At 43.4% G+C, this 15,964-nt stretch overlaps 1 protein-coding gene across 1 annotated transcript in view; it reads right to left on the bottom strand.

Annotated features, from left to right (window-relative positions):
• Positions 1-11,568: 11,568 nt before the first annotated feature.
• Positions 11,569-15,964, bottom strand: part of Dnajc5b (DnaJ heat shock protein family (Hsp40) member C5 beta) — a 45,434-nt gene continuing 41,038 nt past the window's right edge. Inside the window, exon 4 of the mRNA XM_075974639.1 lies at positions 11,569-11,675. Coding sequence (XP_075830754.1) covers positions 11,581-11,675 — 95 coding nt within the window. The 3' untranslated portion in view covers positions 11,569-11,580. The remainder of the gene's footprint in view (positions 11,676-15,964) is intronic.

Below are 15,964 nucleotides of genomic sequence, written 5' to 3'. Positions count from 1 at the left end.
CCCATAACACTCAAAAGGATGTAAAGGATAGCCGTTTACATTGGGAGAGCTACTGAAAAAGACAATGTGGCCCTGCTCAACCTCCCTGGGCCCGCACTGCTCTGCAGGCCACATGGCCTCCCACTCCGTATCCACTAAAGAATGGGGAAGTGCTGTACTAGGTTCAGATTACAAATAAACCTTAGCAAGTAGGTGAAGGGGTTCAGAAGATGATGCCCCAAATCTGCTGCCTTGATACACTGTTTGTTTGAGCTCAAGGTGCCTGAGGAAACAGGGACAAGGAGGAAACTCTACCTAAAGGCAAGCAAAAAATTTCCTAAGGGGAAGGAATGCTCAGTGTACCAGGAAGAGAGCATTCTTAACACTGGGGACTTGGAGTTGATATCAGAATAAACCCATGAAAATAACTCTGACTTTCCATTACTTCCCCACCCCCCAGATATTTTCAGGTCACTGTCACATTGACCCTAGCTCCAGCCGCTTTCGTTTGTCACATGTCCACAGTTTATCAGTTTTATTTAAAGCAGCACTGGAGCTTTTGGACTTAATGGCTCTCTCGGGTCCAGGTATCAGGTAAAGCATCCTTCCATTTTCTCCTGTCAGTGCTCAGCACTGACGTCAAGGTCTAGCCACAGAGCCTGAGCACCCAGAAGCTTCTCCTCTGATATAATCCACGTAGAAGTTCGTTGTCTCCACAGATGTGAAATGGGAGCAATGAGGATTGGCTGTATTTTTATGACAAACTAAACTCTGAATTGCATGTAAAATCACAACATCAAAAAGATCCCAGTCAGAATAAGGGCCGGCTCCCACACCCTTCAAGGAGATTAACCGGGGTCCATTGTATGGCAGACAGATGGCTCAACTGACTTCCATCCGGTCCCCAGGGACCCACAGAGCCGGGCATGCTCACTTGTATCTTTCAGATTCAGGAAAACGAGGCTCTTAATGGTTCTGACTGGGGGACGTGAGGAGGCTACGGCAGGGGCAGGAAACCTTCCTTCAGGGACACTTTCTCCACATCTTTATTTGACAGCTGCTGGGCACCGTTTCAGAACAAAGGAAAGGAAGCCCCAAATCCCTGACCCGCTGGGGCTCGCAGTTCTGGAGAGGCAACAACAGCACACAGAGTCGCTCACCAGAGCTGGGCGCCACAGAGGGAGCTGGGGCACAGGAGACCTGGAGTGTGGCGCGAATTGCGCCTATCACCATGGCATGTAAAGACAGATGACCGGGGCAAAGTCCGCTGCTGCACAGTGTGAGCACATCAATGCATCCCTTCTTCCAAGGGGCGGCAAGCATTAAAGTTTAAAAAGTAAAGTTTCCCAAGCTCTGTTCCCTTTGTATTATGAAAAACTAATAAGAGATTACTAATTTGGAAGTTTGACAGGATGATATATTTTTACTAATGGAAAAGTTCACAATTTGTACCTTACTTTGTACAATGGAGAAATTGGGTATAATTTCAGTTTTATTGTGAATAGATAACATTTAAAGTCATGAAAAGATTTTGCATTTTATTGTATGAGTGGTATTGAAATGCCTTACTTTTAGACATCAGCAATGTTCTCATCCCAATTTTATGGACTCAGAATAATGGAACAGAATACATTAAGTTGGATTTAGAGACCCATGGTAATCACTTCAAGTTGGGGAGGGATAAATCAGAATGTGTTGGGTGCAATTACTATTCTCACATTAGGTTGTGTCTGACTTTACAGAATGCACTATCGGGGAACATCATACGTAGTTAGCAGACAGACCTTAAAGCCCAATTACCTTAGCCCAAATGCTGGCTTTCCTGTATTAGTATTCATGGCTCTCTGATCTCCGATTTTTCACCTGAGGAATGATAACTAGCTACAGTACTGAACTCAGAGAGTTGTCATAAGGACCGCAGGAGTCAACTTACACAAGGCCCTTAGAGTAACAACTAGCAAAAGGTGAGTGTGTTTGACGCTAGACAACAGGGTTTCTTAATCTCCTCTAACCATTCTGGGGAATTATGGGAGGAACCTGATTGATATATTGGAATTTTAAAAATAACAGTTTTGGGGGTGCTGGGGACAGGTCCAGTATATTGTGTATACTAGACACGCACTGAACACACCCCCAGCACCCTATTTCTATATAACCAGCCACAACAAAGTCTTCTATTCTGAGACAAGGTCTCACTTTGTAGTCTTAGTTGACCTGGAGCTGTGTAGACCAGGCTGGCTTTAAACTCAGACATCTGCCTGCTTCTGCCTCTTGAGTGCTGGGACTGAAGGCATGCACCACCATGCCAGACCCCAACGTTGCCTTTGAAATGAACAAATAAAACAGCTCACCCCAAGATTGTCACAGCTATTGGTGGATCTGAGACTATGACAAAGGAGCCACAAAAACATCCCTAGAAAGGAGGTGCTGCAAGGAGTGGGTGAGGGGGAGAAAACAGGAAGTCTTCAGCTCACCGCTTAACAAGACTCAGAAAATAAGGAGTCGGGGATGCATGTGCAGGCCACAGCACACATGGAGAGGTCAAAGGGCACTCAGGAGTTGTTTCTCACAACCACATGGGTTCACTTGGATTGTCAGGCCTGCATGGCAGGCGTCTTTATCCACTGAATCATCTTCTTGGCCCCTCAGATCTTCTGCCTTTTAATGTGAAGTTAAGCTGAAGATTAATCATGAAAGCGTGTGTGTAAACACACACACACACACATTAGTATATTCATCTCCAAGCAGATCACTCTTTAATCTAAAAAAAATGTTGCAATTTCATCCCAGGAGTGAAAATTGTGTCAGGAAAAAACAATTACTCTTTGCCAAACCCAAAATGTGATAATTTAATAAACACTGAGAAAACGACACTCAACAACCTGTGTTAACAGCTGCCTGAGAACCGCTGATTTCATTCTTGGAGTGTGATTTGGCATCTTGGGTACAGTCCTGGACCAGCATGATAACTCCAGGAAGTCATATCATGCTTACCCTTTTACTCGACACCATCCTGTTCTCCTTACAGAGAGAGAAAGGCGCCTCTCATACATGCCAGGTGCTGGGAGATGACCGACAGGCAGTAGGCGTTAGTTTCTTACACTGCTGTTGGCGCTGTGGAAACATTGCTATAAACTCTGATCTGAGGGACGGTGCTAGAAGTCACAGGTGCCTGAGTCAGATGCTACTCGGCAGTGGCTTTGTTCGGTCTCCGTCCTGGCCGTCTATAGCTGAGAACCACCCAGGAACTGGATGAAGATGTCGCTTTTGTGGTGCTCGGATCTCAGTGCAGCCTGGACCGGGTTTTGGACAGGAGGATTTGGTTTTCTCAAGGGATTTCTCTGCTTGGAGAAGAATGGTGTTCTTGAAATGGACATGGCTCTTAGATCATATGGGGACTTAGGGAAGGCACACTGCTCAAGTGTTTGAGAGCCACCACTCTATAACCAGGTGGCCAGGAGTCAGGAGACAGTGGCCATTTCTATCTTGCTTCACTTCAGGAATATATCACAAAACATTAATATTGCAAAAAAAAAAGCTAAGCTTCCTTAAGAGCAAAGGCTGCAGCAGCCTTTTTATTTCTATTAGACAGACAGTTCTCCATGCTAAAGCACAGGTTCAATCCTGGCTTCACAAATATTCCCCGACTAGCTACTGTGTGTCAGACAAAAAAACAGATACAAATCCTCAAAGTGCAGAGATAGCACATCAGTGAAGGGGTTTAAGGAGAAAAGAAGCGGGGGCAGGGGTGCCCCATGATGTCTGGCTGAGGGGGGCTCACAGTGAGGACATCTGAGAAAAGGCCTAGAACAGGGGTTCTCAAACCGCGGGTCTCGGCCTTCTTGGCGGGGAGTCCAATGACCCTTTCACGGGGGTTGATTCATAACAGTAGCAAAATGACAGTTATGAAGTAGCAATGAGAACAATTTTATGGTTGGGGTCACCACAACATGAGGAACTGTGTTAAAGGGTCACAGCATTAGGGGTTGGGACCCACTGCTCTAAAGTGTAACATGAGGGGCCTGCTTGTTGTTGGGGTGTGTGCAGCCTACAGTCTATGGCTTTGACCTAACAGTGTTTCTCTCTGGGATCTCCAAGGGAATGCCTGTTTTTCTTGAGATTTCCCAATTCTAGAACTGTATTTTTTGGCTCATGGCTTCTTTCCTCTGTCTTCAAGGCATGCCTTCGGTCATGCTGAGATCCCATTGCATCTCTCAGAGATTCTTCTACAGTTCAAGGATGTCTGTGATTTTACCGGATCTGTCTGGACAATATACGGTAACCTTATCTCACAGTTCATAGGATCACATCTGCCTGGAGCTTTTGCTACAAATGTGCCATGGTCACAAATGCTAGAGCATTTGTGATATGCAAATCAGGATATGCAGGAGGCGGGTTGCATGTGCCTATCACAGAGATCATGTGCCTTTAATGGGAATCCTATTTGTGAGTCAGGGACCAAGCAGCGCCCTTTTAAAGGTACACGGATTTCCAGGCTAGTCTTCCCAAATGGGTTTTAGCCTACATACCATTTATAATATAGAAATAGCACATCAAGTACTCCCAATAATTATATACATATATGTAAACATAAATGTACATATAAATATATGTTCTATCCAATCAAAAGCTAACATCCATGAACAATATTTGTCTTTCTGGGTCTGGGATACCCAACTCTGGATGGTTGTTTCGAGCTCCATCCATTTATCCACAAGTTTCATGCTTCTTAGTGGAATAATATTCCGCTGTGTAAGTGTACCACATTTCACTATCTACTCATCAGTTAATGGGCATCTATGTTGTGTCCAGTTTCTGGCAGCAGTGATCATGGAGAAGTATCAAGCCCCATGCTCAGGAGTCATTGACCAACACAAATCAGAATATATTAGTTTTGTTGTGATTGAAACTTTTTTTGTTTTGTATTTTTTAAGAGGAAGAAAGAACCCGAAGTTGGATGAGAAAGGACAGGTGAGGATCAGGAGAAGTTGAAAGGAAGGAAAAGAATGTGATCAAAATGTGTTGTATGAGATTCTCAAATAATGAACATTTTTAAAAGATTATATTCTGGCATAAAATGGTAGGAAATAAGGAGATGACCATGAAATCTCCCACTCTGGTGGCATGGTATCAGGGTTAGATAGAAGCCACTCAGGAAGGCCACTGGACTCTGAATGACCATTGCCAAAGCTGATGGCTAGCATCTTCCTTTCCTTGAACATCTCCCTCTCACATGATGAACCTTTGCTCCTCTGTTGCTGAGGCATGTTCTCAAGAACTCATGCCCTCATTCCGAGGCATTTGTGTCTTATCATGAGTCAGAAACAAGCTGGAAGGAGAATATTGGCCCAATGTGCTCTGAGAATTTGATTCCATACCATGCCTGGCTCTTACCTTTGGCACCTTTGGACCAAATGCCTGAGCAAGCTGGAAATGGAAGTTAAAAATTCCATGTGAGAAAAAAAGGAGGTTGGAGAGAGAAAGAGGTGAGCTTTGAGATCGTAACTTGCTATCCAGAATAAGCCTGGTCTCCCTATAGTCAGAACACAGGAAGGAAGTGTTAAGCCCAAATTACCCACAGATTGGGCAATTTAGCCTTTTGTTTCCTCCAAATGCAAAGTAGTATTTATGTGTTGGTCATAGAGTTCCAAGCACTTGCTAGTTATCGGGGCTATTAATACTGGGTGTCTCCACGGGTCTTGTTGGGTGAGAGAGTTGATATGCATAAGAAGTCGCATTGCATTTGTCTGCTTTGGCACGTCATAATTTGTGGAAAACCAGCTAAACGCTTAACGTTCCAGAAGCTGCTTCAAGACAGGAGCTGCATCTGGTCCCCAGCAACTTGGAGGTCAGAGAGAACATGAAGTCAGAAAGAGATGAATCATCCTATTCTCATCTCTCTTGGTCACAGATGAGGCAGGGTGGAAAGACAGCGAACTGTGGTGCCATGGGAGAAAAGACTAGGAAAGGGAAGAGGTTGTGGTTCTGAAACCCTATCTGCTTTTGATGCTCAGAAAGGCAGGAGACTTGGGGCTTCAGAGGCCACTGATTGGGGTATCAAATGGTCCACCAACACATACATGTTTCCCAAAAAATATCATATAACAAAGGTAATAAATAAAGTTTACCCATTTAGAGCCAGGCGACATGTTCCCAAAGACCTCCTAATCAATCAAGGATATGGACAGCGATTAGGCTGTGCTATATTGAGCAAAAATGATGTGTACTGTTGTATTAGTCAGGGTTCTCTGGAGTAACAGAACTTATAGAATTCACTAGACATATAGGCTTTTTTTTTTATTTACTAGAATGACTTAACAGGCTGTGAAAAGCCGAGAATCCAATAGTTGCTCGCTCCACAAGTCTGAATGTCTCAGCTTGTCTTCACTAGACACTGGAATCTCAAAGAAGTAGGGTCTAAATGGGCCAGTGAAGGAAAAGACTTGCCAGCAAGGTGAGAACAAGCAGACAAAGACAAAAACTTCCTTCTTCCATGTCTGTATATAGGTTTCCAGCAGAAGGTGTGGGCCAGATTAGAGGTGGGTTTTCCCAGATCAAAAGATCTGGACTAAAGGCATGTCTTCCCTACCTCAAAGATCCAGACCAGAAGTGGGTATTTCCTACTTCACATTTAACAGTGATTCCTCACAATCATGCCCCTATTTTGGAGTTTTGGTTAATTCCAGATATAGTCAAGTTGACAACCAAGAATAGCCATCACATATGTGTGCTCCCAGCTCTCTCATCTCTCGGACCCAGATAATCCCCATCATAAATGGACAACTTTATTTGCTGATTGTGATAGTTTGAATGAAAATGGACCCCATAGGCTCACATGCGGTGCCACTATTAGAGGAGTGGCCTTGTTGAAGTAGGCATGGTCTTGTAGGAGGAAGTGTGTCCCTGGGGATGGGTTTTGAGGTTTCACATGCTCAATCTAGGTCCAATGTGTTTTTTTCTCTCTTCCTGCTGCCAGCTGGTCCAGATGTAGAATTGTTAGCTCCTTTTCCAGCATTATGTCTGCTTGTGCCCACCATGATGATAATGGACTAAACCTCTTAACTGTAAGCCAGCCCTATTTAAATGTTTTCCTTTAAAAGAGTTGCCATAGTCATGGTGTCTCTCCATAGCAATAGAAACCCCATCTAAGACAGAAGTTGGTATGAAGGACTGGGGTATGCTGTGGTAGGTCTGACCGTGATTCCCTTTGGAGGAGTGTGGACTTTGGTGATGTGGGATTTTCCTCTGTATAACATTGGTTAATAAAATAAAAACTGCTTTTGGCTAAAGACTTAACAGAATATAATATATATATATATATATATATATATATATATATATATATATATATATAGAGAGAGAGAGAGAGAGAGAGAGAGAGAGAGAGAGAGTAAACAGAGTCAATGAGAAGCCATGTAACTGCCCGTAGGAGATAGACTCCTCTGCCGGGGCCTGCCAAAACTTTGTTAGAGTCTGGGCTTCCAGAAAATGAACAAGCAGCCTCCCCCAACAAATTAGTGCAGCAATGAAAATTGAATGAGATAATAGGCAAATTAGTATAAAATTACTCACAATAATAATAATCATAATAATAATGAGTAATAGAGTGAATACTTATGAGCTATTATTTATGGATAATTTACATTGGCTATAGATTTTTGTGTATTGATACAAGTTCAAATTATATTTGTTTTATTGAATATGCTCCTATTTCTGTTTACAATATTTGTACATGTAGGCAAAGTTATTTTGTCAGATTGTATGCATGTATATTTCTACCTCTGTTTAAGACATTTTGTATACTGATTCAATTTTAGGATCTTTTTATCATATTGCATTATAGATTTCTACCTCTGCTCAAGATACTTATACATTATTTACATTTTGAGGTCATTGCCTTCATTAACTTCACAATTGTTTAAAGATTGTTTAATATTCTGATATAAAGTCTTCGTCTTTACGTTATATAGGCATTAGGTATTATAGGTAAATAGTCATTCATGTTTGTCATACTTATAGTCAGACTAATTAGGTTCTTTAGATGCATAGAGATTGTAGTCTACACTTTGGGACTTTGGATTAAGAAAGAGACCAAATGCTTTAAGTGGGGGGTTAATGGGCCATACCAGTAGGAGCAAGAAAGACAGTGATGATGAAGATGATTTGAACTCTGGGGGCCTGGCTCAAAACGTTTCAGAGGAGAAGAATATTAATATGTGGCCTAGAGTTCATTCGTATGACACCTTGTTGAAGAATGTGACTGCTTTCTGCCCTTGTCCAAAAAATCTGGCCTGAGACTAAAATTGAAGAGTTATAGATCAATGGCTTTGGCAGAGGGCTTTCCAGATAGCCTAGTATTGACTGTTGCGTGGCTATTAGTGGCCAGGCTTCTGCATCTCTACAATGAAAGGAGCACGCAGAGCAAGAAAAAAAAATCTAAAACATACAGTTTGAGGAGAAAAGGGGCACCAGGAAGTGTAAATAGGTAAAAGAAAAGCCTGACGCTACGTGAATAAAGGGAGTCGTCACCTCAGAGCAAGACCTCAGAGCAGTTTCCAGCATGTGAAGGGGAATTAAAGAAAAGCTTGGGGCCAAGTGTGGTGGTACACATCTTTAATCCCAGCACTCAAAGGGCAGAAGTTGGTGGACCTCTATGTTTGAAGCCAGTCTAGTCTACAGAGTGAGTTCTAGGTCAGCCAAGCTTAGGCAGTGAAGGAAACCACTGAAAACAGAAAGCTGGTGAAGATGTGATTGAACAAGGGGGCCCTGCTCCAGCCCCAGCAATCAGCAGAACTTTGCAGCTTTGGCCATGTGGTTCTGGCTCTCTAGTCAAGAATACAAGAAAGGCGTTATGGAATCTCCCTCCATGGCTAAAGAAAGTCACTGAGGCCAGGTGTATGTTGGGGTGTCCCTGCATGGAGACCTAGAGAGGCCATTTTATGAAGCTGTGAAGAAGCCTGGATTGCCTCGGAGGAACCAAGATGTTGAAGACCCCAGGGTCCTGGTCTACCTGCCAAGGAAAACTTCTAGCAGGGAGTTGAACCAGTCCAAAAAAGAGAAGTGCGTTACAGTCAACGAATCTGAAAGGAGTTGGAGATCTGAAGGGTGCTCTGATATCAGGCATGGAAATGCAGGATTTGGAGTTTGCCCAGCTGATTTTTGGTCTTGCTTTGGTCCAGTATTTCTTCACTATGCTCCTTTTCCTCACTCTTGGAACGATAATGCATATTCTGTGCCATTATGTTAGACTCCCATTTGTCTTAATATGTTGAATGAATGAATGAAGGAAGGGGTGGCCGGCACAGAAGCGGGAGGGTGGCACTGAGGGACCTCTTCATCGCGTTGAGGTATGTAGCAGCCGCAGCCTCTGTGCCCTCCTCATTGACCTCCACAAGGGACTTGTGCACAACCTTGGGCAGAAGGTTAGATGTATGTGATCTGTGTCTTGATTTTGCATGGGGTTACAGCTAAGAGATTGCCGTGGGTCTCTGAAGAGACTTTGGACTTTCAAACAGTGTTGAGACTGTGATAGACTATGGGGACTTTTGAAGTTGGATTCAATGCATTTCTGCATTATGATATGGGTACAAGCCTATGGTGGCCAGGGAGTAGAATGAAGCAGTTTGGATGAGCCTAGCCCCGTAGACTCGCAGGGAGTGACATTATTAGGCGCTGTGGCCTTGTTGGAGTAGCAGCGGTCTTGTTGGAGGAAGTGTGTCACTGGAGGTGTGCTTCTAGGTTTTAGATGTTTAAACTAGGCCCAGTATATCTCTCTTCCTGCTGCCTGCTTCTCCTGATATAGAACTCTCAGTTCCTTCTTTGCCACCATGTCTGCTTGTGTGGCACCTTGCTTCCCTCTATGATGATAGTGGACTAAACCTCTGTACCTGTAAGCCATCCCCAGTTAAATGGTTTCCTTTATAAAAGTGGGAATGGTCATGCTACCTCTTCACAGCAAGAGAAATCCTAAGACACTGACTTCCGGGAAAAAAAAAAAAACTTCCACTTTTAACCCCGTTGCAAATTAAAGTCTTTGGGCAATGTTAGAGAGGGAGTGATTTCTTAGCTTTATAGATGTAACTGGAGAGCCACTGAAATCCCATATAGAACGGTTGTAAAGAGACCTAATTGCAGCTGTCCAGTAGAGACACCTGACATGTCCTAGTGGGTGTGCCTGGCTCTCTCTCGGAACACCTTCCTATTTTCAATCAGTCTGATTTTTATTCACCTGTGGCTGCCCCTGCAAACTACTGCCTAAGCCACAGGTCCTTTCCGTCTGGTCAAAGACCTCTGAAGAGAGCTCTCCAGGAAGCTGCCAGTGTGGTGTGCATCTGTATCCCCAGTGCCGGCCGTACGAGGACCAGTCACCACACAGGTCAGAACTTGTTTGCTGAGTCTTCAAAGCAAATCTCTCTCTGCTTCGGTGCGCAGGGGAAGAAGCTCCAGCCCCTGCACAGTTTGAGCAGAGTTTCGGGGACTCTGGAACTGTCAGAGATGTAACACTGGTTTCCACTGACGATGTATATTTAGCAGCAATTGACTATAATTTGGTAGGGTGGGGAGAAGAAACAAAAGGCAAAGGAGATGGCACTTTATGCAACGTTATGCAAAAAATATAACAAGAACTTGAAAAGGAACGTTACATAAAGAACTAAGAAAGGCTCAGGAAAACGCCGCAGGTCGCCTTGCTGCTGTACCGTTTTAGAAACAGCACATGGTTCCTTCGGCATGGTGAGGTTAAAGGGATCAAACGAACACCTACCGAGGTGACTTTGAAGCCTAAGATGACTAGCATGTGGAGTTGATCAATATAATGGATTTTACGAAAATGGGAGTGATGCCTTACAATGTAACTTTGTAGACATTAGATCCACATCCCCTACTTCACGTGTGTCTCTCTTTCTTATCGGCCTCATACTGGCAGGTTATACGTGGATCATTTTCCTAAAAAAGTGGTCAACGTACTGCTTGGGGCTGGGTCAGGCTCATGCTGATTCTCTGGCTCAGTTCTAAGATTTAACCAGACTGAATATTTTTTGTTATTTTTAAAGCCAGTCTAAAAGAATGCCCTAGCCCTCATCTGTTCCCTGTTTTTACTCGGTTTTAAGTAAATGCCATTTCTCTCTTAGGTCATATTTCTGTGATCTTTTAAAATATCAACAAGGAGCTCCACAAACCCAAGCTCCTCAACTCTTCTGAATGTTTCGCTTACGACATGTGTGGCAAGTGTGACTATTGTGTTTAGTTAAGTAGGTGGAAAGTGTCTTTTCTTCTACAGCTTTAGTCAGTGAGAAATAATGTCTGGCTCACCTTAAGATCAGACTCACGGAGACTGTCCGCTGCCACAGTCTTACCGTAGGCGAGCAGCAGAAAACAACTCTTCAGGCCTTTATCCATCAAACTAAATGCTTTTCATTAGGAATTCTACACAAAGAGAAAGTCTGAGAAAATTATGTAGCAAACATCTTCCCCTTAACCTAAAAATAAAATACAAATGTGAACACATACGTTCACAGCACTTTATGTTCCCACTCCCCCACAACCCCCCAGAGACAGGGCTGGACCAAGAGGAGGAGCTGCGAACCCTCGGTGGGCCCAACATCAAGAGTCTGTGCAGTAACTTCGAGATCCTTCTCTGATTAGCTGTGTCTTCTCGTTTGCATTTGTAGGCTGGAGAACAACTGGAAAGTCCATATCTGGGGAGAAAAACACAAGGACGCAATGATCAGACCTGCTTTTACCAAGTTCCTTTGATAATGGGGCAGAGGGTGGGTGGTGTTGAAGCAACAAGCAAATCAACTCACAAGGCGTTGTCTGAGTTCTTCAAATTCTGCTATTTACAGGATTATAACAATTCCAGGTTGGGTGTTGCCCATAAAAGCTACACATGTATGAAAAATGTCATTTATATGGAGGATGAGCCCTGGAGTTTTGTAGTCCATAACTGCACGCATGGCTCTAGTTGGGATAGGAATTAAAGCCCAGGACTAGCTTTGGTGGGGAATCCAAGAAGCTTAACACATAAAGCTAGTGTCCAAAGTAGTCACACTTGCTCCTAAGTCTTCGTGAAGTTCTGCTCTGATGCTGAGCCCAAGAAGCTTCCTTAAAAATGTTTGGAGACAAACCAATAAGCAGACAAGTTGGCAGCCTGTGCCTTTTCAGTACCCTTGTCTTCTAGAAGACACCCAGAAAACCGCTCACTGTGAAGCTGTTCAATGCAAGGTGAACTCTCAGGAATCTATCTAGCAGAAATCAGCGACTTCACATTCCACCTAACACTATAAAATTAAAGAAACTTGAACTTATAGTAAATACACACGCGCACTCACACGTAACTCATACACAGTCATACACACACACGCTCACACTCGCAGAAAAAGAAAGAAACATAGAAACAATGTGCAGGGACTGAAAGCCAATAGTAACAACCCAAGACAAACTAAGACCCAGAGAGACTTCCGTCTTTGCATTTATCAAACACAATATAAAAGAATTATATATTTAAAACTATCAGACTTTGAAATCAATAAAAAAAAGCTAGTGATTAAAGTACCTGAAACTGCATTTTAAGAAACTAAAGTGATGGAGGAAGGTCATTGGTTAAATAAAAAGAAACTGCTTGGTCCTCCCTCATTGGTTAGAAGATAGGTGGGAGGAGTAAACAGAACAGAACACTGGGAGGAAGAGGAAGTGAGGTCAGACGCGACAGCTCTCCTCTCGGGAGCAGACTCTTCAGAGAGACGCCATGCTACCTGCTCCAGGGAAGACGCACGCTATGAAGCTCTGACCCAGGATGGACTTAGGCTAGAATCTTCCCGGTAAGACCGGTGCTCACAGATTGTTAGAGATGGGTTGATAGGGATATCAGAATTAGCCAGTAAGGGCTAGAGCTAAGGGCCAAGCAGTGTTTAAAAGAATACAGTGTCTGTGTAATTATTTCGGGGTAAAGCTAGCCGGGCAGGTGGCTGGGGTGTTTGGGGACGTAGCCCCGCCGCTGCTCCATATTACAACAAATGACGCCCAGACGTGTGGCTAACTGAGTCCACAGAAAGCCTGAGAAAGCTTGGGAAAGAGTAAAGCATGTTTTCTTGATTGTGACAATTTCTCTGGTCTACTCTGCTTGCTAGAGGCAAGCAAGCGCCTCATCTAAGAGAGGCTTCCTGACTCAGCTTTAGCTGCAAAGCCTGCAGCTCATTAAGAGGTCCTGCCACGAAACACTTAAACGGTGTTGACGAAAAGCTGAACACATGCTTTTCGGTTTTCAGCCGTAGCAGGAAAAAAGCTGCGCTGTTTAAAAATGCCGGCTTTCTGGGCCATCCTGCCAGGGCAAACTCTGACTGTTTGAGGCAGGAGGGCTGGCTTCCGGAGAGAGGATTTGAGTGTTGTCTGTTGTAGCTCGCTGGCTGGCAGGGACCTTGAAACGCCAGGTGTGGCTATAAACACGGCTACAGCCAGTACCTCGGCCATGAGGCTGGAAAGCTAAGGATCCAGCCGTCAAAGCCACGCCTTTAGTCCTACTGATATTGCTTGGTAAATTAAAGACTCATGTGGTCAGAAGAAAAAGAGAGATATACAGTAAAGAGAGATTCAAAGACAGAGAAAATTTCTGAATGGTTTAAAGTGTGTTAAAAATATATGCAGACAAAAAGTTAAAATTCTTAAAGTAAACCTCTGTGACTTCAAGGTGTGGTAGCACACGCCTTTAATCCCAGTGCCTAGAAGGCAGAGACGAACAGATCTCTGTGAGTTCAAGGTGTAGTAGCAAACACCTTTAATCCCAATGCCTGGGAGGCAGAGACAGGCGGATCTCTGAGAGTTAAAAGACAGCCTGGTCTACAGGGTTATTCCAGGTCAAAGATATGCACTCAAAAAGCAAAAAGTTAACTTAGGAATGTCACAGCTTAGATTCTTAAGCGCCTGGTGATTTAAAGGCGCAAATCAAAAGTGCTCCTGGATAGTAAAAAATTGCAGATTCACAATGGGACAGATTCAGACCGCTAAACGAGTCACACTGTTGGATGAATGTACGTAGGCTTGGGAGAGAGAAGAAAAAGAATATAGAGAATAAAGTTAATGTTAAAAAAAAGGTAAAGTCTTTAAAGAGACAGAGTACAGATAGTTAAGAGATTAAAAGAAATAAGAAATATAAGCCGCGTAAAAATGGAAAATTCACAGAGAGTCTGGATTATGTACATTGTGTTTTCTTTAAAATTTTTGACTGTGAAGGAGCTAAGTACAGAGAGACATTTCATTATATGGGCTGCCAAGTGGAACCAGAACGAATATCATGAGGGTATGATTTCAGAATTTGGATCTAAGGATATGATACTTTGGAAAAGAGATTCTTCTTTTGTTTTCACAGAGGATGAGACTCTATGGATTTCTTCTATTCCGATTTGGTATGATGGACCACGTCCTCCTGAAGGGTTGCTGTGAACATCTTCAGAAAATTGCTTTGCTCAACTGCCAACTGAGATGAAACTAGCACACAGGTTATACCATGAAAGACTTAATTAACGACACCCCCATTCAGCAGGAAGCAGTTTGGAGAGAAAAAACTGCGCCCATGTTCCCAAATATGGTTTATAAACGTTCTTTTACATTTAAAGGGGGATATGATATAGATATGAATAATTTGTATTAGTATAGATTTTGCTTTATTGATAGAGATTTACGGTCAATTTTGTTATATGTATAAATGTTTCTGATGTAGCTTTTACTTGATAACTGTTTTGTTATATGTAATTTTGCTATGTTAAAGTTAAAGCCTTTTTTTTGTTTAAACCGAAAAAGGGGAAATGATGGAGGAAGGTCATTGGTTAAATAAAAAGAAACTGCTTGGTCCTCCCTCATTGGTTAGAAGATAGGTGGGAGGAGTAAACAGAACAGAACACTGGGAGGAAGAGGAAGTGAGGTCAGACGCGACAGCTCTCCTCTCGGGAGCAGACGCCTCAGCAGAGACGCCATGCTACCTGCTCCAGGGAAGACGCACGCTATGAAGCTCTGACCCAGGATGGACTTAGGCTAGAATCTTCCCGGTAAGACCGGTGCTCACAGATTGTTAGAGATGGGTTGATAGGGATATCAGAATTAGCCAGTAAGGGCTAGAGCTAAGGGCCAAGCAGTGTTTAAAAGAATACAGTGTCTGTGTAATTATTTCGGGGTAAAGCTAGCCGGGCAGGTGGCTGGGGTGTTTGGGGACGTAGCCCCGCCGCTGCTCCATATTACAACACTAAAGAGCTTTCAAAAGCTAAAAAGGGAATTCATGAAGTAGAGGACTTATCTGAAGAGATTATTCAGAATATATCCCAGACACAAAAGAAAACGTGATAAAAGATTAAAACTGTGAAGGACAGTGTGAAGACTTAGCCTACATCCAATAATATGCCTTTCAGGATGAAATCACAAAAGTAGGATGTTAATATTTGAATTCACATGTCCAAGTTCCAACTGGATTATCTTACAAGGTCATCTCTCTCTCCTCTCTCTCTCTCTCTGTCTCTCCCTCTCTCTCTCTCTGCTTGCTTCTCTCTCGGTGGTGGTGTCTGTTTATATGGGTGTCCATCTGTGTGTGGACAAGTGTACGTGGAGGCCAGAAGACAGCCATAGGCATTATTCCTCAGGGGCATTCACCAAGGTCAGCCTTTGGCCTCCACACACGTGCACACACACATGTACTGAACCTTCACCACGCATACACCTATTTCTCCAACCTTCCTGGTAAATGAAGAGATAAACATTGGAGCCATGGCACTATGCCATATCCTAGGCACTGTGCCAACCGCTCACACTAGATTGACACATATTTCCAGGCTGCACTGTCAAGTGTTGGCAAGGATGGGAAGTCACAGAAACTCACATTAGCTCTTAGTGGGGATGTAAATCAACCCCTCAGTTTGCAGAACTCTTTGGTGCTATTTAATACACTATTGGTGTGCACACTTTGTGCCTAAGGAATTCCACTCCTGTGTGTAAATACAAACAG

This window comes from Microtus pennsylvanicus, chromosome 5 (assembly GCF_037038515.1).
Source record: "Microtus pennsylvanicus isolate mMicPen1 chromosome 5, mMicPen1.hap1, whole genome shotgun sequence".
In the NCBI taxonomy this organism is placed as follows: domain Eukaryota; kingdom Metazoa; phylum Chordata; class Mammalia; order Rodentia; family Cricetidae; genus Microtus; species Microtus pennsylvanicus.
Note: the sequence above shows the minus strand (reverse complement) of the source record. Positions and strands in the feature narration are given on the sequence as shown.